The sequence below is a fragment of the Pelodiscus sinensis genome, chromosome 11, assembly GCF_052426305.1.
Source record: "Pelodiscus sinensis isolate ZL-2025 chromosome 11, ASM5242630v1, whole genome shotgun sequence".
In the NCBI taxonomy this organism is placed as follows: domain Eukaryota; kingdom Metazoa; phylum Chordata; order Testudines; family Trionychidae; genus Pelodiscus; species Pelodiscus sinensis.
Genome location: NC_143062.1, coordinates 30,499,307 through 30,524,385, shown reverse-complemented (window position 1 = coordinate 30,524,385; position 25,079 = coordinate 30,499,307). Strand labels below are relative to the sequence as shown.

At 45.6% G+C, this 25,079-nt stretch overlaps 1 protein-coding gene across 4 annotated transcripts in view; it reads left to right on the top strand.

Moving 5' to 3' along the window:
• The window catches only part of GRIP2 (glutamate receptor interacting protein 2), a 529,887-nt gene that overhangs the window by 442,297 nt on the left and 62,511 nt on the right, over positions 1-25,079 (top strand). For 3 of the 4 annotated variants that reach the window (XM_075938764.2, XM_075938763.2, XM_075938766.2), the window contains exons 5-12: positions 58-144; positions 800-875; positions 1,352-1,497; positions 11,459-11,606; positions 13,346-13,515; positions 20,015-20,140; positions 20,796-20,948; positions 21,600-21,786. In XM_075938764.2, coding sequence (XP_075794879.1) covers positions 58-144; positions 800-875; positions 1,352-1,497; positions 11,459-11,606; positions 13,346-13,515; positions 20,015-20,140; positions 20,796-20,948; positions 21,600-21,786 — 1,093 coding nt within the window. The remainder of the gene's footprint in view (positions 1-57; positions 145-799; positions 876-1,351; positions 1,498-11,458; positions 11,607-13,345; positions 13,516-20,014; positions 20,141-20,795; positions 20,949-21,599; positions 21,787-25,079) is intronic. The other variant, XM_075938768.2, reaches the window with a different exon arrangement.

Sequence of the window (25,079 nt, the reverse complement as noted above, 5' to 3'; positions counted from 1 at the left end):
AAGCATCTTATGCTTCAGTTACAGGCAACTTTCTCCTTTTTATTCCCATCCATATAGCACCGGAGAGCAGCTCTGGCATTATTCCAAAGACCATAGAGGTGTGTCTATACAAAGAGGGCAACAGTTTTGGCTTTGTGCTAAGAGGTTAGTGACTTCTCTGAGGAGGGTGATAAAGACTGCATGTGCAAAATGCTGGTTGTAGTGCTCTAAGAATGGGGGAAGGAAAGGGACGAGAGAAAGTCAGTGTTGAAAATCTTGTTTCGGAAACAAAACTGTGCCTTAAAGCAGGGGAGCTGCCAGCCATGCCAGGCCTGTTAGCGAAGTGGGATAGCTGGCTACATGCTCCCAGAAGGGGGAGGGGCCTTGCATGGAAGGGGTGGGGCCAGAGCAGCCAACCTTCAGTGTTGCCCAGAGCACACCATAACTCCCCCAGCTCTAAGTGCCGCCCGCAGCACATTGGGCCATGTGGCTCTCCCACAGTGATTTGAAGGGCTTGGGACTCCAGGCGTTGCCCCATTGCAGTAGTGGCTGTGGTTGGGAGCCCCAGACCTTTACAGTCACCAGGCATTGGGGCACTTGCCCCATTTACCCCCGGCTTCCCCCTTGGCAGACCTTCCTTGAAGTTTGTACTGACCAACCTCCTAGGACTGCTGACTGGCTATCCAGAACTGTCTTTGCTGGCAAGCTTTGTCAACTATTAAATGAAAAATATCTTCAGTCTCTCAACACCTCTGTTAAAACAACAAGGGCGTTCAGCTCCAGAGATTAGTTATTTATGGCTTTTCTGGTTTTGCTCTAGGGGGAGCCCATGAAGACTGGCACAAATCCAGACCATTAGTACTCACCTACGTGAGGCCAGGTGGCCCCGCAGACAGGTAATGTTCATGTTTTACCTCCTTTAGCAATGGAGTTTAACAAAATGCATGCCCAGCTCTTACCAGACTTCAGCATATAACATCCTGTGGCCCATCACACCAGTGTCTCCGGGGCATTACGGCTTTCAATGAAAAGATCTTGTGAAGTTGTAAGTCCTTTCCAGGCGTGTTCAGAGGATGGCTATCTTGATTTAACTTATCTCCTGTAAGGATGTGTCTGTTATGCCTTGAAGTACCTCTTCCAAAATGATCACTTAATTAGCTGACTGTAAATCTCTCCAGGGCCACTATTGCTATGATACAAGGTAATGTAGGAAGGGGTCTGAGGCAGTCTCTTTAGTCTCATATTGCTAATTAAATGTGATGGGCATCAGACTATAAATACCCTAAACTAAACAGAAGGCAATTGTCCAGGGGCGTGTTCAGATCCTGCTGGATCAAGATTTGTACTGAATTCTGCCTCTGGCTTCCTGCAGGGAAGGGTCCTTGAAAATCGGAGACAGGCTGCTGAGTGTTGATGGGATTCCCCTTCACAGTGTGACTCATGCTGACGCGCTGAACATTCTGCGGCAGTGCAGCCAGGAGGCGCTGTTCCAGATCGAGTATGATGTCACCATCATGGGTAAGGAGGTGGGGCAAGCTGAAAAAAGCTGCTCTAAAGTGGATTTTTCAGTGGGAGCTGGAAGATTGAATACTTCTAACTGCACTGGGTGATTTCAGTGGGAAATCACTAAAGTACTTCTCACCATAGGAAAGGCAAGAGACTGGTCCATGGTTGATAGAGCTCTGAGTAGGCTTACATGATAAAAGGGTTAAAATACCTGGCACAGCTGGTACTCTCTCCATCAGTGATGTCAGCAGAAGTTCATTTTGTGAGAGGAAGTTCATTCTGTGAGAGGAAATGATCAGTGTAGACAAGGCCACAGAGACAGGATGTTGCTAGGGCAGAGTGGGTACGTAATGGAGGGCTATGTGCTGTCTGAGATGACAGCAAATGCCTGTAGTAAATCTGGGCAGGAGACAGACTAGTTGACTAATGAATCTTCTATATGGAAAAATTTTGGTTTGGGAGCATGAACAGGTCTCAGTTTGGGGATGTTCCATTTTCAGAGGTTTTAGTTCAGATTTGCTTCTTACAGAAACAAGAGATGATTAATAGGAACTCTCAATTAAAGAACAGCTGCTAGAAAGGTGACAGGATGAGGCGGTATTTCTAAACAACTTCCTAATGTTTTTCAGTTTCACGCTCTGGGGAAGGGTTGCTTAGCTGCAATATAGCAAGTTAGAGCTACACATATGTTACGTCAGGGACCGTAGTTAAAGTACCAGAGTCGAAAGCTATGTTGGCTATGCAATCTCAGTGCACTGTGTTACATTTTGATCTGGAGGGATTTCTGCCACAACCAGACCCACAAGATGGGCCAACTATTTCTGGAACCTCTTCTGCCAACCCCATGTACCAGGCCAGTATGTCTAAGCTAATGAGCCAGCAAGAGAAGGGGCTAATTAGGTCAGATTGTTTTTTGATTTGCTAGCAAGGTGGGAAATCAAAGGTGGCTGCAATCCAGAGAGCACTGATGAGTTTCTCAAGGAGAAAAGGATTGGAGGGCTATAGAGCTGTTTTCCAAGTTGAAATCTTTTGAGAGCTTTGCACTCTGTGTTTGGTGTTCTAAGAAAATGTCTCCAGCATTATTCATTCGTTAGCTAGAGAAGCAAAATGTCAGTAAAAGTTCTGAGGGTTTTGTCTTCCCCCATGTACACTTTCTTAAAATGTATTCTCTCATAAAATCTTTTCTCCTCCTTTAATCAAAAACTCACAAATAAATATAGACCACAATCTGTCCTCAAGAGAGACTCAGGACTGGAATAGAAAGGAGTGTTGGAAGGCATCTGTATTCTGAATTGCATTGGCAGTGATGTATGAAGGAAAGTAGCACTGCAGCTACCTGCCCTCTACTGGCCTTTGTCCATGTTTCAAATATAATTTCAATTTCAGAGTATTGTATTAGTGCTGCAACGTTTTTGAGTCCTGTGACAGGGTGGCATGCCCCTCTAAGGGCCAGAGACCAGGGCCAGCCAGCCCAGGTCACTAATCAGATATGGGTAAGAACAAGCCCTTTCCATTGTCTGTCATATTATTTATGGCTCCAGTTTATTTGTAGCTTTCTGGATACTAGCAGCTTCAGAAATCTGAACAGGGAAGATCCACTCTCTTCATTAGTTGTTGCTGTTTTTCTGCATTCTGTTGGATACCCAGGTGGATGGACTTAAGAAATCTGCTCCAAAATGGAATGCTTGTGTAGAGCTTCATGACTCTAAGAAACTGGGCAAATGCAAACAGCTCGTGGTGCGTGAAAAGCAGGCTTTTAAGACATCCCTGGTTCATAGTTTGTATGAAGTTGATGGTTTTAAAACCTGACTTCGTCACCTTACATGAGATCAGTTTAAGTCTCTTGCATTTTTTTCATAACTTTACACCTAAGTATTAGGGTTGAAGGAGCATAGAATAGTGGTCTGACTTTGGCTGTACAACCTTAGCTGAGCCTATATTCCTGTATAGTGGCCAAGACCAGATGTATCAGAAGAAGACACTGTCTGTCTGTCTGTCTGTCTGTCTGTCCATCCACCCATCCATTCACAGAGAGAGAGTTTCTTCCTAACTCCATAGAAGTGGAATCATGATGTACTTGCCTTGTTTTCCTTGTCTGAGGCTGGAAGGAGAGAGCCTTTATTTTTGATGGAAAAAGCAAAAATATGACTTATTATTTTTAAATGCTGCAGTCTATCAAGAACTATTTGCTAGCCTTCCACAAGTGGGGAATAGGAGAAAGGTGTGGGACACCAAAATATCAGCAAATATGTGAGCGAGCTCCCCCTGTCACTAATCCTGCTGATAATAACCTGTTCCCCCCCTTTTTTTTTTTTTTTGCTTCTCAGCATCATTGAACATTTTAAAATAATTTCACATTAAGCTCTCTCTCTTTATTGATACAGGTAGGGAGATTATCTTATTTCAAAGCTTCTGTCCATTGGGGAAATTCATTTCTGATAAGGCTAGTGTTTATGTTTTTAGGTGGGGCAAAGAAGCTATTAGAAGTCCCCTTTCCTCTGCTTTCCGTGAAGGCAATAGTCTCCTCACGGGATGTTTATAAATGTGCAACCAATGTTCTGTGATGAACTTCTGTCTACAGAGCTGGCAAGGCTGCCCATGGCTTGGCAGATGCTGGCTTCTCCCCCTGAAGCAGGATGGAGCATTTTTACAGTTATACTGTTTTAAAGTGAATTAAAAATGAGTCTTTAATTGTCCCTCCATGGTTTTTCCTTAATTTAGTTTTTACAGTTGCTTCCTTTATTGCATGTTCCTCTCTCACTAGCTAACTGAGATTGTTTTGGTCTGTAAGGAGAAATAATTGTAGTTCTTTCAGGCAGTAATAAAAGGAACGTAAATGTTGGGCGTGTGGATTTCCTCCCTACCCCAGGGGCGGATATAGGGCAGGGCGAGCGGGGCAACCACCCCGGGCCCCGCGCTTCAAGAAGCCCCGCGCATGCGCCATGTCAAAGGGGGGACCCCGCGAAATTGTGCTTCCCTGGGCCCCGCAAAATCGTCATCTGCCCCTGCCCTACCCCATCAAGAGTTAGTGCCTAGTTTGCTTCTGAAATAGGGTACATGGACATCCAAGGAGTCAGGATGAATGTTGGCAATTCAATAATTTGTCCAGATCATATCCTCCAGCTGAAGAGGTCAAAACACCTTACATACATTCAATTAGAAAGTCCCCATTTTACAGCTGGGAAATTTAAGGCACAGAGCAGCTGAGTGACTTGCTGGAGGCCCTACAAAATATTGGTGGCAGAGCTGGGAATAGACCCCAGAGTTCCCCACGCATGGGCATTGGTCTGACCACTAGGCTTTGTTCCTTCCTGTGGAGATGGCAGGAAGAAGGCTAAAATGCCTCTCATGGTTCATCGGAACCATGGCGACCCATTTGCCTGGAGTAGTGATGCGCATTAACTTGGACACTGATATCTGTGAAAATGTAAAATATGAAACCTGCACCAGGGGAGCATCACAGTGTCAGGGCCCCTTGCACCACAAGTGGGGAGGACCGAGCCCTGTGGAGAGCAAGTATTGTTTTGACGGCTGTCCTTCATAGGAGCCCAGTCAGCAAAAAGCACTGAGAGGATTTGCTGCATCATGGCATTTCCTAGATGCACTTGCAGTGTGAGTTCCTGGTCAGCCCTGCCCACTCTGGAGAGCAGCTGAGCTCCATACAGCTCATCCACAGGCAAAGGAAATTGCAGCAGAGTCCCTCTGCTTCAGGATTGTCCCACCTTGGGGGATGCCACATGGAGGAAGAAAAAGGGGAGGAGACTGTGCTTCAAGGTTTTTCATCAGCCACGTGGCTTTTAACTGGTGCTTTCATAGCCAAATTGCTCTCTTGGCAGATCTCCTCGGCTGAGATTTTAGCCACATAGGGTATGTCTACACTACCCTCCTAGTTCGAACTAGGAGGGTAATGTATGCATACCGCACTTGCTAATGAAGCCCGGGATTTGAATTTCCCGGGCTTCATTAGCATAAGCGGGGAGCCGCCATTTTTAAATCCCCGCTGCTTCGAACCCCGTGTAGCGCGGCTACACGGGGCTCGAACTAGGTAGTTCGGACTAGGGTGCCTATTCCGAACTACCGGTACACCTCGTTTCACGAGGGGTACCGGTAGTTCGGAATAGGACCCTAGTCCGAACTACCTAGTTCGAGCCCCGTGTAGCCGCGCTACACGGGGTTCGAAGCAGCGGGGATTTAAAAATGGCGGCTCCCCGCTTATGCTAATGAAGCCCGGGAAATTCAAATCCCGGGCTTCATTAGCAAGTGCGGTATGCATACATTACCCCGCTAGTTCGAACTAGCGGGGTAGTGTAGACATACCCCCAAGGAGTTAAATTGAACTCCCATTAAAGTGAATAGGAATTTAGTGTCCAAATCCCAAAGGCTGCTTTGAAAGTCTTTGCCTTGGTATTTACTGTAGCATTTATCTAGCAGCAGCAGTAGCGCACATTTTCCTGTGTCAACACTGTATTTCATGGGCTCTCCTAAAGCAATATGCAGCATTTAAATAGTGACACTGTAAATAAGCCGTATCTGCTGCTGCACAGAGCCGTGGGCTGAAGGCTTTTAGGATTGACTCAGTTTGGGAAAGCTACCTTCCGTGCTGGAGAAGGTGAGTGCTGTCTTCTCCATCCTCTCTCCCTTCCCAGCTGCCTTCCACTAACCTTAGCTGGAGACTACAGTTCTCTGTGGCTCTCCTGATGAGAAAGCAGAGAGAGGCGAATGTCCTGCAGCATTAAATGAACTATTTATTGCTCTGCATGAGCTGAGTGGTGGCAGACTGTCTATCTAGCCTTCAGGCGTGACCCACAGAACTGTGTAAACCTACATGAACTCTGAGATCTGAATAAATTTGCAGCTGACTTCATGTCAGTAAGCTTTGCATGGAGGTGCATTTGCATAGTGGGACATGCTTCCCTCCGTTTTCTTCAGGGTGCATGCTTGGCTGCTCAAGCAGCTATCCAGAGGGAGTTTTTACAAAACCAGGAGGAGATCGAAAGCCACAGACAAAAGAAAAGAAACGCTGCAGTGATTGCTGTATATGTGATTGAGGATAAAGCTTAAAAAAGCAGCCACAAATCCACCCTTGTGAGCTGACAAGCTCTTCCTGACCTTGTGAAATGTTTATGTTGGCAGACTGAACTCCGCGACGAGGACACTTGTTCCATAGCATCCATGAACTCATCCATGAATAGCACTTCCGCTGGCAGGCAACTAGTAAACCCACTGGCTGTGTAGATGTACATGGGACCTGGCCAGCCTGCTGAGGTCTGATCTGGGATGCTTCTCCTCTGGGTTGACAGGGAGGTGGATGTTTTGTACCTAAACAACCCGCATGGTGTTTAACACTTTCTTTTTGAGGAAGAAAATTAGGATTTATGAGATTGTCGTGAACAACCTAAACGTTCAGGCAGCTCTGAGAAGCTAGTACTGGTCAGCTCTCCAAAGGGTCAGGGGCTGGGTTTAGTATGGACAAGCATGGGAAGGATTTGGCAGCATTTGTGAACTGCTAACAACTCTTTGAATCAGCTTAAAGCCTCATCCAGGGTGCCTTTTGCTTGGTATATTTGCACCAGTGCTGAATTTCATGAGGCCCTGATGCAATTCCTACTGAAGTCAATGGGAGCAATTACCGTACATTTGTTACAGTAGCGGTTGTATCAGTACCTGAGCACTGATGTATATGACAAAGGTCAAGGAGTTAGGGATTCATTTGTGTGCTATGTGTGGGTGTTACCCAGACCAGTAAAGGTGCTCTGTCATTCCCTGTATCTCTGGATGGTCCTGTGCTGTGGAATTTTGCCTCAGTGCTCTGACACCAGCAACCTGATAATAGTATGATGGCCTATCCCAGGCTTCCCCCAATCTGGTTACTTCTTGCAGGGTAACCTTAACTCTTCCAGCCCAGTCACCCCTAAACCATCTCCCCTGCATTGTTCAGTCCCTCTAGCTGGACTGCCACGCAAGTTATTAAGCTTGTTGCTTCCAAAGACACAGAGCAGACACCCGGCACTTAGTTTAGTTAACTTCAGCCTTCAGCTGAACACACAGCATTGAGGTGGTTTTGTAATAGTTATTAACAAAGAACAAAGAGTTAAGTGATAAGTGAACAGACGAGGTACTAGTAAAGTAGAGCAAAACATGCATTCTTCTGACTAAAATTTAACTTCAGTAACTTGCAATCTTTGTCTAAGCAGATTTTTCGCCTATAGTTAGGTCTGAGGTTTCAACCCCTTTGGTTGAAGGAGCTGCCTTTCTCAAAATGAGAACGCTGGTGTCCCACAGGTTATGGATGCCAAAATGTCTTTCTGATTCTGCTTATATTTCCTCAAGTTTACTGTCTCTGTTTCAAGAGCAAGGAAGGTTTCCTAGGGGTAAAGGCTTCGTTCCCCATCATGATAGTTAAGCGCCCAGGAACACATCCCCAGTGGGACCAGAACCCCAGAAAAATCCATCTTATTCTCCATAAAAGTTTCATACAGAGCAAGCTCATAAGCTTTCTCTGCCCACCCACTGCTCATTTAGCTTGATGGCCGTGTTTGCCCTATATGTAGATGTACTTCTGATTGTCCTCTGTGGCTCAGTTTACATTGGAGATCCAGGAAGACAGGCTAGGGGAGGCTGGGCTTAGGCACTCTCTGCCAAACACTTGTCATACCGCCTTCCAGAGGACACAGGTGCGGAACCACTTCAGTTCTGAGAGGGTTTAGCTATAAGGCAATTAACAGCACCCACGTCTCATTCTGCTTAAAAATTGTATGCAGAGAAAGCTCATACGTTGTTCACTCCCTTTATCAATGAAAGAGAGATGCACAGCTGTTGTCCTCCCACTCTGTAACAGTTATTTACACTGAGTTTATTAATACAAAAAAGTGATTTTTAGTGATTGCAAGTGAAAACAGACAGATCACACTAAGTTCCGAAGCCAAATAAAACATGCCAGCCAATCCTAATACATTAAGAAACTTGTCACATGCAAATTTGTGCCCTAACAGTTGTTCTAATGATCTCTTTCACAACGTAGGCAGCCTCCTAGTGCGGACCTAATCCGTACCCTGTTCAGTCTTAGATGTTTCCAGCAGGCATCTTTGGCAGTAAGTGGGAGTCTCCTGGCATCTGGCAACCATTTCTGTTGTTTGATTCCCCACCTTTATGATCCCCTTGTCCAAGGAGGATATTTTTTGTGTTCAGTTAAAACTTTTCTTTACCTTGAGCGGAAAAGAACAAGATCCAAAAGTACAGCATCAGGTGGTCTTGCCACTTATCCTGGCCGAACCTACCAATATCCAGGCTTACAGGACAAAAAACCATCACAGATTGTTACCTTGAGCACCAGCCCATTAAGTTCTTAAGTACCACTATTTGCTCTCACTACAAATTCTTGATTTCTAAATGGAGTCATACTTCAAATCTCTAACTTTATATATAAGAATTATACATGCCCAGAAAGAGAATACATACATACAGCAGGCTGTAACTTTAAAAATACGTCACATGATGCATTTTACCTAAATCATCTTTGAGTTATGCATATTCATATTCCTAAGCCAATTTTCATAAAGCATTGGAGGGCATGACACCTAGGTGACTTAAGTTTTAGGTTGTCTTTACTATCTCTCTCTGCTGCTACCCTCAGTACCCTCTTTTCATGCCTGAACCATAGTGCCCGATGCTATAATAACAGCTCCCTAGTGCCAAACGGATGCATAGAAATCGCTTCACTAATGTGAGCATTCACTTTGCCTGCTGTCTTCTCTCAACAATTCTTTTAAATTAGTTTGGACTTAATAGCCCTGTGCTAATTGCTTCATACTAATTTTGCGAAATTACAGGTGTCTGATCCTAATTTGAGAGAAGAGTAAGTTGTCTTTTCATAGCACAATGACATAAATTTGAATGGCTGATCTCTCATCAACTATGGCTTTTTAAAACTGAACCAAGGGCAATTCCTGCTGCTCTTCTGGAGTTCAGCAGCATGTGGTGATGGTTACTAACAATTTGCATTTAAACTGATTTAGTTAACTCTGTGAGATGTTGTAAAAACTCTGTATACTGTAGCAATGGCCAAAGATCAGAGGGGTAACTGTGTTAGTCTGAATCTGCAAGAACAACTAGACGTCTGTGGCACCTTATAGACTATCAGATTTATTGGATCATAAGCTTTTGTGGGCAAAGACCCACTTCGTCAGATGCATGTAGTGGAAATTCCAGAGGCAGGTATAAATATACAGGCATAAGAAAAGAGTTCCAATCAAGAGTAAGGCTAGAGATAACGAGGTCAATTCAGTAAGGGAGGATGAGGCCCACTTCTAGCAGCTGATGTGGCAGTGTGAACACCCAGAGTACGTCTAAACTACACCCTTCTGCCGGCAGAGGGATGTAAATTAGACGTATTGAAAGTGGAAATGAAGCCGGGATTTTAATATCCTGCATTTCATTTGCATAATGGTGGCCCCCGCTTTTTTCGAAATGGGACTTTTCGGAAAAAAAGGCAGCTTAGATGGGGCATTTTCAACACAAATGAGGAGTAGAGGGTCTTTCGAAACTGGGCATTTCTGTTGAAAATGCCCCATCTAAACTGCCGTTTCTTTCTGAAAAGCCCTATTTCAAAAAAAAAAAAGCGGCAACCGCCATTATACAAATGAAGCACAGGATATTTAAATCCCGGCTTCATTTGCACTTTCGATACGTCTAATTTACATCCCTCTGCCGGCATAGGGGTGTAGTTTAGACACACTCCAAGGGTATGTCTAAACTACATGGCTCCGTTGACGGAGTCATGCAGATTTGTTGTTTTGGCAAAGGCAAATGAAGCCGCGATTTAAATGATCGCGGCTTCATTTACATTTACAGGGCTGCCGCGCTGAGCCGACAAACAGCTAATCAGCTGTTTGTCCGCTCAGCGCGCTAGTCTGGACGCTCCGCTGCCGACATCAAAGCCCTTTGTCGGCAGCCCCGGTAAACCTCGTCCCACGATGACAGAGGCATGTAGTCTAGACACAGCCCAAGAGAGGAGAAACTGCTTTTGTATTTGGCTAGCCATTCACAATCTTTGTTTAATCCTAAACTGATAGTATCAAATTTGCAGATGAATTGTAGTTCTGCAGTTTCTCTTTGAAATCTGTTCTTGAAGTTTTTTTGGTGCAGGATGGCTACTTTTAAATCTGCTACTGTGTGTCCAGGGAGATTGAAGTGTTCTTCTACAGGTTTTTGTGTGTTGCCATTCATGATATCTGATTTGTGTCCATTTATTATTGTGGGAGAACTCAGGGGCAATCCAGTCTGCCTTCCTACAACACTGCACAGTAGGAAATATTCCCATAGTGCATTGCTCACACTGATGATGGTGCTTCCAATGTGGACATGATCTAGGATCATTTCACGAGGTGTAACGGTAGTTGGAACTAGGAAGCCTAGTCCAAACTACCTAGTTCGTGCCCCGTGTAGCCGCGCTGCACGGGGTTCGAACCAGCGGGGTTTTAAAAATGGCGGCTCCCCGCTTATGCAAATGAAGCCCGGGAAATTCAAATCCCGGGCTTCATTTGCAAGTGCGGTATGCCTACATTACCCCGCTAGTTCGAACTAGGAGGGTAGTGTAGACATACCCTTACTGTTTAGGAGTTCTTGAACAAACGGTGTAACTGACAGATGGCTAGACAGATGAACATTTCTAAAATAGATTATATGGTTATAGAGTGCTGCCTGGCCTAATCTTATTTCACCAATATGTAGTAAAAGGTAGTCGTGTGGAAAATGGTGAAACTTAGTAATAACTCTAATTCCGTTACCACATCTTGGTTTAGAGTTTATGCACTGACACAGGAGGAAGTAAAGGCTCAGCAGTGAGCTGGTACAGGGAACTGGTGTCTGTACTGGTGAACATGCAAATTAACAAGCCATTATCTTCCTTGATATTTTATAGCTGGAAAAACTGAAATAATTGGTCATAAACCACCCTGACACTTTTTTTTTCCAGATACTGTAGCCAATGCTTCCGGTCCATTATTAGTGGAAATAGCTAAGACTCCTGGATCTACACTAGGAATCACTTTGACAACAGGCACACATCGGAATAAACAGGTCATAGTTATTGACAAGATCAAGTCAGCCAGTGTGGTGGACAGGTATGAACTAGAGTAAAGTGGCAGTGTTGCATTTGTCTTCTCTGCTGCTCAGTTGGTTCCCTTTTAGTTACATTCCACTTCTCCCCATTGCAATGCACTAGTTTATAGAAAAAAATGGAAAAAATAATATATTTTTAGAGATGTCCAAGGATTCTGTGCAAAATTGTGTGATTAAAAAAATTCATTGGATTCTGTTCATCAGGGAGGAATTTGATCCAATGCATATATGAGAACAGAGCCCAAGAATAAAGCTTACATTTGAATATATTCAAGCCTTGAAATGTTCAAAAATCTAGAGTGATCATTTTTGGCTTAAGCCCATTTGTGATATACAATTTATGCCAGAGTATAAAGCCATGCTTAACGCAGTGGTCTTGTCACTGACTTCATTCACTGACTGCCAGGATTTAATATTCACCTGAAACTTGGCCTGTATTTGTAAAAGAAGCTGGCTGGGTTTTCAGCCAACTTTACTTGTGGGTGCAAAATATGAGAAACTCACAGCTGAACCTGTCCAAATGTGATTGTCTCTCTTTGAATTTTTGACTTCATAAGCTTGAGGCTGGAAATCTAAGGGGATATCAGAAAATGGAGTCAAAAACAGGTTCACATGAAAGTAGGGTTGCCAGATGGCTGCAACAAAAATACCGAACACCCCCCCCCCCCAAAAAAAACACCAGGAAAAAAATTTGTTGAAGGAAAAAAAAGGGGGGGGGGGGGACCAAAGTTGCTGAGTGAAAAAAAAAAAAACTGCAAGAACCTGGATCACTGCTAGGGGTTACCAGGTAGTCATTTAAAAAAAAAAAAAAAAAAAAACCCGGACACGCTTCACCGGGGGGGGGGGGGGGGAAGGGGGAGAACCGGCCAGGAAGGGAGCGATGCTGGCCGGGAAGGGCGGGGGGCGGGGGCCTGGAAACAGCTAACGGGGGGAGGGACAACGGGGCTGGCTGGGGGAGATGGGAGGGCCAACAGGAAGCAGGGCTGGTCGGGGGAGGAGGGGGTCGGGTGGAACGGGCTGGCCGCGGGATATCAGGGGAGGGGGGACCAGCCAGGAGGGGGTCGGGCTGACCGGAGTAAGGGGGAGCGAGAAGCACAACTGGTTGGGGGGGGATTCAGCGGCACTAGCCAAGGGGGGTGGCGGGAAGCAGAGCTGGCGGGGGCGTGCAGCGGCACTGGCCGGGGAAGATCAGGAAGAGGAACGGGTCGGCGGGAAGCAGGGGTGGGGGTGCAGGGGCCTGGCTGGGGAAGATCAGCAGGGGAAGTGAGGGAGAACTGGCTGGCCGGGAAGAGGGTGGGGTGAGCAAATTGGCTGGCGAGGAGCGGGACTGACCTGGGCACTTGCTACCTATCCCGCGCAGGCTCCCGGTGAGGCACGAGCAAGGAGGAGGCTTCCCCTCCTCCTCACACTCAAGCGACAGAGGGCTCCCAGCAGCAATCCCGGCCCTGCCTCCCAGCTGGGACTCCCAGCCGCTCCTCCCACCCACACCAGGCTTCCGTCCGGTCCACAGCTGGAAAAATCAGAAAATACTGGACATTACACATGTCCGGTATTTTCTGTTTTTTTTACCGAACGGAGCGCCCAAATACTGGACTGTCCGGTACAATACCGGACACCTGGCAACCCTACATGAAAGCCCTGCTGAAAAACTGCTGAATTTTGCCCAACCAGAAAGTCCTAGTCTGAACCACATGACACAAATCTATGCGCTTGCATGATGGGCTGCATGTCTTCTCTGTAGATGTGGGGCCTTGCACATTGGTGATCACATCCTCTCCATCGATGGCACCAGCACAGAGCACTGTTCCTTGTTAGAGGCCACTCAGCTCTTAGCCTCCACTTCGGAAAACGTCAAGTTGGAAATACTCCCCGCTCACCAGAGCAGGCTCCCCCTGAAAGCTCCCGACACAGGTGCGTACTTGTAGTAAGAAGCTAAACAATGTATTATTGTTTTGTGTGCTTATGTAATATCTCTACCGTGGGTCTCATGACCTGTTACTTGCTTTGGATAGCTCCAGGGAGAGGCGTCTGGGGAGAGGAATAGACATTCTGCTGAAAAAACATTAGATGAGTTGAAGTTTGTCAAGTAAATGAATAGAAATAAGTGACTAGAAGCTAGGCTTGTATGGGCACATTAGATTTGGGAATCCATTGTTCTCTAGCATTATAAGGTATGCTAAGGTTACATCCCTAGTACTATTGTGTTAATGGAATAAATGAGCTAAAGCTTTTAACATAACCCATTTATTGGTTTGACATTAAACATTGCTTTGGTTTGCAGGGACTTTAGCTTGCTTAGTATTGTGGCAATATACTATTACCATCCATATTAACTTTTTTATTAAAAATACAGGAAAATCTGTTAAAGGATTTGAAATGTGAAGTATTGAGTGTGATTTTTATTTGTTTTCAGATGGAGAGACTTTTAGAAGGAAAAAAGCCTTGTGTTTGTCACTGTTTTAGATGGTGCCAACTGGTTTATTAGATAAAAGGCGAAAAGTTAGTTGAGATGCTGCTGCTGTTGCCGCTGCTGCTATAGTTTGATTTCATTTTATTTTAGGTAGTGTTTGAGATTTACAGGAGCCAATGTTTTTTGAGTTCCTTTTGTCCTATTGGGTCAGGATGTCATATAGGATTAGGGTGCTGAAGGCCTGGGTTCTTTGTAGATGATGGGAGTGACAGTTATGGCAAAAATGGCTTTAGTTGTGTTTGGGGGTTTTTAAGGACTTATACAGGCAGTAGTGTGCGGAATAACCTCTTTTTGTCATTTTGTTATTAATTAGGATTAATATTTGAGATGGATTTTGATTTCTTAAGTTTTCATGTTACTTTTTTTGGTTTTTGCTAAGTATGAATAACAGTTTTTAACTATGTTGGGGGGCTGTTTAGATGAATTTAGAGATTTGGGGGTATACTTTTTAACAATTGTAGGATATTGTTTTATCTTACTGAACTTGAGCTTACAATTAAAGTAAACATGTAAGCCAATTATTACAGCGGTGCCCAAAATTGAGACTTTGTTTTGTATTGAACAATCCCTACATAAGCATCCAACTTTCAGCATGCATCTTTAATTATGCAGGGCCTGATGCAAGTAGCTAGAGAACTAGACCACAGGTTGGCCTAGTTAGGCACAAAATGCTGAAACATGAGTGCTGGTCTTCTAGCTCAGCATTGTTTGTGATTGCTGCTTGATCAGATGCCCACTGTGTCTGAACAGAAGGAGGTGGTTGAGTAGGAGTATCAATCAGAGGAAATGTTTGTAAAGAACTCCATGACAAAACCCCGTTGATGTCAATGGAACCAGGATTTCACCCTAGCAAGCCTCATCATTATCCTCTTAGGGTAAGTCTCTTCTGCAGCCCAAGGTGTGATTTAATCATGGGCAGAGTTATCCACACTAGCTTCTCTAAAAATAGCGTGTCAGGAGCTTCAGTGAAGACTGGACAAGCATGCCGGGGACTCTGGACATGCATTTGAATTAGTAGCCCAGGCTGCCGTGTCTGCGCTGATACAAGCAGTTGTGATAGCATGGTTGTATCTACCAGTGCAGCAGTCACATCTCCGATTGCAGTGTAGCTGTGTCTTTGGGTTACTATGAGCTGGGGGAGTAATTCTGTCTTGTGAGGGCGCACAGGTGCCGGCTTTCATCTGAACTCACATGCTAAAAATGGTAGTGTAGGTGGACAGCAGTGGCACAAGCTAGCAGCCCTACTCACAGGGTCCAGGTGGCTTATACTCATCGGCTGTTTCCCTTGTTCCTGTAGCTGCTCGGATGGCTAACACAAATATGTCCATGTGAGCTGAGAATCTCACCCTAGCTTCAGGAGTGGACCTTGACTTTAATCTCTCCTTCTCTAAAACAAGAGTTGGGGGCAGGTTCAATTGTCCTCTAAACCTTTGTGCCAATACCATAATATTTGATGCAATCCCAGACTGATTTGTTATGGGGTAAATGTCACATTCTGCACAGCAAGCCTGTTCTTTCTGGGGTTTGGATAAATCCAGATTGATTGTTAGTGTTTCATGGTTCCCGGAAACCGAGAGCAGAACCTCCAGTTCCAATCACCTCTGCTGTCTTTCTCAGTCATCTGGTCGCTGGGCACTTGGTGCATACATTTAGTCACTGATGACCGATAGTAGCCCAAAGCAAAGCTCACATTTCATTACCCCTTCAGAATAACTTTGGAAAAGGAGAATTTGTAAGGTCCTTTAGCATAATCGAGTGGAACATAAAACCCTAATAGCTGCTCCATTCCTAGAAGTTTAAAGCTCTAAGATGCCCTGTTTAATTTGTACCGAATTAGAGCGGTTGAACAGGAGGGCTAATGACTTGACCCAGGTGCCCAAGAAAAAATGGGAAACTAATCCTTTTTCGACGGCTGTTAAAATGAGCCATTCTCCTGCCTGCTTTAATGTCCAGCTCCTAATCCCCTTTCAAAATACATGCATCAGGAGGGTACCTTTAATGGAGGAACGGCTTTGTGTGTGGCTGGTCATTTCTCCCCACCCCAAATTAGGAGATCAGCCAGCTGTGGTAGCAATCCAGAACGCAAAATTCTAAGCATGATTATGGAGCTCCAAGGCAAAGGGCATGAACGTGACAACTGTCCCCACGTTATTTAAACTCTTGAACAAACAAAGAGCTAAAACAAACAGACGCCCTTGAGCAACCACTGATATGAAGTGAAGAGCAGAGTGTGCTGTGGATCAAGATCAGTGTTTGTCCTTAAATATTTCACCCTCCTATAGATCAAGGAAGGCATTTCCTAGCTGCACAGAGCTAAACCAAGAAGAGTTGGCCATACAGCTGGGCACTTAGTAAAGTCATCAGCTACCATCCAGAGAGTCCTGGAGCTAGAGAACTGCTGAAGAAATGCTGCCTTACAGTCATCTGCAGCTTGCATGTGGTGGCTGGTCCTGCAAGAAGCTGCCTATGTTGTTCTGTTCCCACTGACTTAGGTGGGAATGGGGGTTTAAGTGCACCTCACCTCAGGTGTGGGCAATAATTTTTGAACTGGGCCCACTTTTTGAAGTGGTCGTGAGCCGCCCCGGAAGAATGGCCCCTTTAAATAGCAGGAGTGGAAAGGGCTCACGCCTCCCCTGCAGCTCCCAGGCATCAGATTAGCCGGGAACTGTGAGCCCTTTCAATTCCTGCTATTTAAAAGGCTCACTGCTCCCAGCCTTGCTGCTAGTGCATTGCCTGGGAGCCAAGGACACACGAGCCCTTTTAACTGCTTCTGGTGATAGGGCTCATGGCTTCCCTGGGGCTGTTGACCCTTTCAAGGCAGGGCCATGGTGTGGATTCTGGAATGGCCTAGGCAATAGGGTGTTTTCCTGGGGAGTGCAGGGTGGTTGGGTTCAAGTCCTGTTCACTCCTCTGCCCACCCAGGTAACTGCTGGGGGGCCACCATGCTTTGCCCTAGAGATGGAGCTGGTTCCTGCATTAATAAAGCAGCATGCAGGCTGGATCAAAGCCCTAGGTGGGCCAGATTCAGCCCGTTGAGTGGCTTTTGCCCACCCCTGCCTTACATGGTCAACTGCAGCCTCTTCGTGCTATCTAGGTTAGTGCAAAAGGGCTGTAGGCAGACATAAATATCCACCCCACCCCCAGGGAATAATCCCCGCAGAGGGCCCTATTACCCTCTCCATAAGAGCCTCTGCCCCATGGCAGGGGTAGGCTGTAGGATGGTGGGAGGAGGGGCCTCTGCTGTCCATAATAAGGGAAGCCCAGTCCTCCCTCACATCAGCACAAGGATGGATTTTCCCCATAGTCTCATTCACCCCCAGGACCACATACTAAGCTTTAGGTGGTTCATCTTGTAAGGATGCGTGGTGCTGTATACGGAGCAGGGTCTGCGTATCCTGTTGCCTCCATCTTTGAACGTTTATGCCAAAGCCTGTTAAATATAAATGTGGGAGCAAATGAGGGTGCTAAGAGAAATGGGCCACGCAACGCAGGACTGGTAAACTTCAGTGGTTGGCAGGTGTGTAAGGCCTAGAGTAAAGTCTCTGGACACAACAGAGGGTAGGTGGATAAACACCATTAAAATCTCACAAACATACACAAGAATGTGAATTATTTTTCATTAATTAAATATATTTAATTTTATAAGACTCAAACTCGTGTGTTTTGGGTCTGAGCTAGGGTTGCCCATTTTGGTGGACATATTCCTTGAGGTTTCAACACATGAGTTAATCCTTAATTTCCTGGAGACTCCAGGACAGTCCTGGAGGGTTGACAACCCTAATCTGAACTGCTGAGCCATGTCTCCAGAAGTCACAAAATGGAAACATTCTAGCTGGAGCTAGGTCTTTTAAAAACCGGGTGGGTGGCAAACTGCTCAGTTCACTAAATAAATCACAAGGGCAGCAGAGAAACAAGCACCCAGAGTTGCAGAGGAAATGCCTGACCTGAACAATGTAATGGTTGTAAAATGCCCATGGATATAACATATGCAGAATTTATTTCCAGTGCTTAAATCGCAAGGGAAGACGACTTTTGAGATCAAATCGGTGTGGCAAAGTCACTAGTTGAGCGGGTGTCCTTGTCAGAGATCTGTTCCTCGGTAAGATCTGGTACTGCTTGTGCTGCCAGCAATTACACTTGGAGAGAGAGAGAGTTCAATACACAGAGAATATCTCATCCGTGAAGGATGGTTATCAGTCTGTGCAAGGTTAAAAACACTCCACTATAAGTCATGGTTGCAGTGACTGTCTGCTGTGGGATGTGGTTTGTATGCTTCTGGAAAGAGAGACTGTGGAAAATTTACTTTTCTCCCCCCCCCCCCAAACATTGCCACAGGACAAAAAATAAATATAGAGAGATAGCATGGTGCACGTAGCCAGGGAGATAGATCGCAGTGCTCTGGGCATGGGAAATCAAAGCAAGTCAGTTCTGCTGACTAGCTCGAGTCGAGGCCTTGGCAAGAAAACATTCAAATGTTGCTTCAAACAGAACTGAAAATATGCATGCATCTTGGTATTCATGTACATGTTTACCTTGAAGAGTATGTGGAACTGTACATAGATATCAGGAAACAAACAACCCTGCTGCATGGAGACTAGGTTTTTAGGGCCTAATCTGACAATCCGAGCTACACAGGCAAACTGTTGGGCTGGCATGGAACCCCCTGAAGTGCTGGGCTGGAGAAAAGGGATAAAAAGCAAAGTCATCGAGTGGCTTCCTGTGACAAGTGTCATGTTAGCACAATGACTTTTAAAGCTTTTTTTTTTTTTTTAAATGTTGCACTTGCTGCACTGTAATCTCTCCTTTCCTGGTTGGGTGGCAGTGTATGAGGTTTGTGTGTGTAACGAGATTTACAAAAAACAGAAGAGCCTTTCCCTCTTTCTGCGGCCTCAGTGAGCACTCTGGAACCTACAACTCAACACAAGAATTCCTCCTGCCACCATTGGCCTTGGCCTAGGTGTGATGTTGTTTGTTGGTGAATGTAATGCACATACAGTGTTCAGCATTGGCAGGAATCCTCCTGTTACTAAGGTTCATCTCTTCTCTGGTAAGAGGATGGTTTTGCCACCAAGCCCCCTCAATCTTGACATTTTCTGGTAGTTGTTTTTTATGTGACTGTCTGACCAGAGGTGAGCAAAGAGAGACCACAGACTCATTTTGCATTGGCCCTATTTATGCTACAGGAGCTTTATTTTAAAAAAATCCCATCAGGGCTACCGGTCTGTAATGTGGGTGTCAGCACTGGAGAAGATTAAGACTCCCTTTCCAAACCTCGTGCAGCCTCTGAAACCTTGTCTACACTAGGGCTCCCAGTGCCTAGTGCTGCTGAAGTAAGGTTAGCACCAGTAGGAGCCCCAGTGTAGATAAGGCTTCAGAGGCTTTTGGGATTTTCTTGCTAAAATGAAAGCAACACCTGTGATTATATAACAACTTTCAGATAGTAGTGAGTCTTGGGCACTACTCACCTGGGTTACTTTCCGGCTAGCAGCCTGGAAGCGGATGGAAGCCTCATTCTTGGAAAGCAAATTTCTGACATCCACATCATCCAGTTGTTGTTGTTCTGTGACGTTATTCAGTGACACATCCCTGCCACTGGTGCCCTGCACTGCACCCTGACTCCACTTTCCTACCCACACAAAATTATGGATGTTTCTACCAATAGGACATGGGTGGGAGATGTGGATTGAGATATGTTGCAACCCTTGTCGACACCAGCAGAACTGAGTGCATGAGGAGCCTGCATGATACCTGGCCTTATGCTGAATGAGGCTACTATGACTTGACCCTAAGTCCCCAGAGGGGAAAAGCTAGTGCATTGCTCACTGATCTACAAACAGCTCTCCCAATGGCTGAGGCCTCAAAGACTTTCTGCTCCTTGTTGCTTATCTTTATTTTCTTGTCCCTATCTTTGTGTTCTTGTCTTATGTGTGCTGATCACAGTCAAGGTGCAGAAGAGTGACCATCACCATTGCTGGGATCCTTGTGTCAACTACTGCCACACCCACCATCCAGGGCACTGCAAGACACCCACATGGAACCAGACCTCCAGCCAAGATTATTGCAAATGTAACCCATCCGCTTACTAATTCTCTTTCTCTCTCTCTCTGCCAGAGCTAGTAACTGCTGTCATGCTTACTGACAACTCCCCTCCCACAATAAGCTCACAGAACACTCTCAGGGTTATTGGTCCAGAATGTGACTCACCACTTCTTTGGTCTCCAAATTTGTGCCCAAAAATCAGTACTGAGTTTTTTTCCCCTGTTGAGTGTGTGCAGTGTTTCAAGTCGGGGCAGGGAAAAGCCAACCCTACAGTGAAGCTGGTGTGCTGAGCAGCCCACTGAGAACACACCAGTGTACCCAGTTTGGTGTGCTCTTGGGCAGCTCTACACAGGTGATGTGCTGCAAAGAAAGCAACCTAGACTAATGATGTCAGCATATTTGGTGAAGGAGGAGACAGCCCCTTCAGTAACATACCAGTGTGCCCAGCATATTCACAGGAAACCCTACAGTAAACACACCAGTGTGTGCAACCTGGTTAGGCAATGGAAGTTTCTGGCAGGAAGCATGTCCTGTTTAAATCTGCTGAAGTAGTTGCTGACTTGATGTATAATTGGTGTGTTAAACCTTTGCATTTAAATATGCTGGCGACAGGATTTTTTTGCTCTTACTGCTGAGCTGCTGTTCTCTGTGTGGATATGTAACGTGTTCTGTGTTTGCATAGCTCTTGTTGCTGCCAACTTCTCATCCCCCACCATGAACACGCAAGGTTTCCCCTGCCAGAATTCGAACACGCTACCTCGCAGCTCCCACCCCATGAGCCCACGCACCACCATGATGAGGAGGAGACAGAGGAAGAAGGACCACAAGAGTTCGTGTAAGTGGAAGGCCTGGCTACAGGGATGTGGTGTTCTTAGGGCCACCAACACCTCCCGTTCTCCTGTTCAGGTGCCCTCACTAGAGCCAGCCTTGGACACAAACTGTGAAAGTGTCAGGGGTGGCCCTGTGCTTTAATGAATGCTGGGCTGACTCAGCATCTTGGAAGCTGCTGCAGTCCCCTTTCCCTTCCCAATTTTTGCCAGTGGAGATCAGAGTTTGGCGAAACTTGCCATGAATTTAGCTTCTCGCTCTTAACTTGTATGGCTCCTCCTAGTCTGACCTTTCCTTCAGTGTGGCTGGAGTCCTGGCCCAAATTAATGAAGCCTGCTCTCCACCCAACCCATCTCTCCTGCCTGCATCTTTTAGATCTTGCTCTTGACTTTGCAAATCAGAAGCTTGCCCCCTCTTGCCTTCATGTCCCTCTTGATAAGTGTTGCTCCTGCAACATACTGCATCCACCTCTGTGTTTGTTCACTCTACGCTCCCTTCACCCGGCAGCGTACCTTCGCCATGCAACTATGTAGGACTGGCCAGTTGGGAATGGCTTGTGTGCACTTGCAGCAATGAGGCAACATGCAAGCCACGTTTCTGCAGATCTTGGACAAAGTTTACTGCTAACCGGAGTCTCTAATGCTTTTTCTCGTTTCAGTGTCACTGGCTTCTAGTACAGTGGGTCCCGGTGGGCAGATTGTTCATACAGAAACAACAGAGGTGATCCTAAGGGGAGACCCCTTGAATGGCTTTGGCCTTCAGCTCCAGGGGGGCATCTTTGCTACTGAAACCCTGTCTTCCCCACCCCTCGTCCGATTTATTGAGCCCGACAGCCCAGCAGAGAGGTTAGAGGCCTTGCCATTGATCACTGCATGATATTGCTGGCGGTTCCCTTTTTCAAGCCGTATCTCTCACCCTTACTCTTCTTTTTATTTATTATCTTTTTATCCTCAGCTTTTCCTCACTGGGTTAGTGCTTGTGCATTCAGTGTGGGAGAAGCAAGTCCACATTGGATTGTAAGGCCTGCTTGCTGGTGATTTGTTTCATATGGGACACTGCATTTCCTTAATTCCAGCATGGAGCTTAATTTTAATTTCCTTATGATCTAGGCAAGTGTGAAATATTTATTTGTATGCACTGGCCACTGCAACAACATTTGCGTTTTCACAACAATTAAAGCCAATGTACCACGGAATGGTCACAGGTCATTAACATTAAATGTAATTGGCTCAGCAGGCCTGGAGTTTGACTAATCAAAGACCTGTATAAAGAAGCACATTTTGCTCTGTGCCCTAAATCAAACTGTGTCTGGGCTCTAGTGATGCACCAAAAGCGGCAAATTCCACAGGATCTCTTGGCGATGCACAGGTGCACCCAGAAAAGCACCATGCTCCTTCTCTGGGGTGGCTCCTGAATCTCCTAGAGGAATTGTTCTGCTGACTGATCCCTCTCAACAGAAGGTAATACCCAATTTGTGTGGGAATTCTCTGAAGGGCCTGTTTTGGTGGTAGCTGGATGCTGGTGTTTGTCACTCTCTCTGCCTGCCATGTGCTTTACAACATAGGTTTTTGTAATGCATTTGGAGCAGAAGTGACTATGGCACTATTGGTTTCACGTGTACATCACTGACACTCCATGGTAGGGTTGCCTCACTGCTCCGAAGAGAATCTTCCATAGTACACTTATCCCACTCTCCAGCTCAGAGCCTCAGAGCTCTTCCAAAAAGTGCCTGTTTGTTGTTATCTCCATTTTACAGCCGTCGAAACTGTGGGACAGTATGGTTAAATGACTTGCCAAGGAGGTGTAACAAGCCAGTTACAGAGCTGGGACTAAAAATCCAGGTGTCATGAACTCAAATTCCATATCCAGCCAAAGGACCACACAGATGGCTTTTTCTCCCAACATCACTCTAAAAATCAATGTTTCTCCTCCCTCCTGCATCCTTGCTGGTAAAAAGACCCTCACCATCCAAATTTAGCTGACAGTGTTGAATGTGAGGCAGAATAGTTAGCAACGATTGTTCATGGTGCAGAATAGAATCCAGATTGTACTGCCAGAGTTGCACTAGCTTCTGTGGGATAACAGGACCAAATATTGTCTTTAGACATGGCTATTAAAGTCACCAGTGCAGACTCAAACAAGAAGACCAATGTTTTGAATAGGAGGCCATTTTTATACAGCATTCTCTGCCTGCAGACTCACTTCTAATTCCCGCTGAAGAAGGTACATTAGCTTCCAAACTAGCCACATGCACCCACCCCTATGGACAATTTTTTCCTTAAACTGCCTGTGATTTACACTGATGATGTGTCCTGCCTAATGCTGTGATGGAAGTAACAGATAGCTCTTGGTGCCTGCTGTGGATCTCTCCCTAGCACAACAAATCTCTGCAGGCATGATTAATGTTTAGCTGCCTGGCATGGCTTCAGCTGCCACAAACCACATCTCACCAATGAAACATTGATCACAACCACAGGGAGGGCTGAGTGGCATTTTATGTGGCTGGGAAAGCATCCCAAGCAGAAAAAAATCTGCATCTTTTGCATTGTGGTATCCATATTGTGGGGCAGCCTGTAGTGTACTTAGAACAAAAAACAGGACTATGTAGCACTTTAAAGACTAACAAGATGGTTTATTAGGTGATGAGCTTTCGTGGGCCAGACCCACTTCCTTAGATCAAATAGTGGAAGAAAATGGTCACAACCATATATACCAAAGGATACAATTAAAAAAAATGAACACATATGAAAAGGACAAATCAAATTTCAGAACAGAAGGGGGATGTGAGGGAGGGGAGGTAAATGTATGTGAGCTAATGATATTAGCCCACAGACATTTACTAATGACATTAGCTCACATACATTTACCTCCCCCCCCCACATCCCCCTTCTGTTCTGAAATTTGATTTGTCCTTTTCATATGTGTTCATTTTCTTAAATTGTATCCTTTGGTATATATGGCTGTGACAATTTTCTTCCACTATTTGATCTGAGGAAGTGGGTCTGGCCCACGTAAGCTCATCACCTAATAAACCATCTTGTTAGTCTTTAAAGTGCTACATAGTCCTGTTTTTTGTTCCAGCTAGACCAGACTAACACGGCTACATTTCTATCACTATTGTAGTGTACTGAATGAGAGCAGATAGAATTTATGTGTCTGGGTCAAACTTTGTGAGTCGGGTGGTGGTGGTAGCGAGGGGTTGAATCTTCTGTTCTCCAACGACTCTCTGAAAATATCGTCCTGCTGTGACACCAGGTGGGGGGCTGCTAAAGCCTTCTGTGCCTTCGTTGTTTGGATTTAAAATCCAATTTGTCAAAGCGGCAGTGGTTTTATTTCCCATTAATGTGGTGGAGTTGGGCCATGTTGTGAAATCCCAAACTGTTTTTGTTAAGGCCCGATTTATAAAAAGCCTTCTCTCCCAGAGGGCTTTGGACTCAGCTCTGCTTCTCTTATCCTCTTGCCAAGCCCCAAGCGAGAGTGGAGGCTGGCTGCACGGTCTTGCCTGGATCTAATGTATTGAAGGCAGCTTTTCTTGTTAGCTGCCCACCCAGCAGGATTCTCACTCTACCACCCACCTGCTGCTTCCTCTCAGATTGCAAGGAACTATCTGCCCTGCTTTGCAGCATGGATTATTTTGATTTTGCAAATTACTTTCTGCAATGTATGCTATGTTCAGCATGGCAGGCCACCTCTCCTAGCCTCTTCGCTAGAGAAAAATGCCTTTGTGATTGTTGTTGCCTTCCTGATGGAATAGAACGATGTGGGTGTTTGGAGAGGGAGAGGAACAGGAAATTTGTAGGGAGACCAAAACAAAATTGTACTAACCTCCATTCAGCTAGTAAGTTTATTCTCTCCCCCTTGGCAGGTACTGTTCTAACTGCTATTCCAGGTATCACAGGCATTTTCTTCGGCTTTCAGGGCCAAATTGTCCTGTGCGGCTGACCTCCTTTTCCACATGCTCACCCATGTGCGTGCAGTCACTGTGCTGTGGCAAACATTGGGTGGCTCCCTATGCAAACAAATTAGGGTCCCCAGCTTGCATGTGAGAGGACATGTGTTTGCATAGTCAGCTGTACCTGTGGCACAAGAGGCCTGGTGGAGGCTAGCTGAGAATTTGCAACAGGAGTACGGAGCAAAT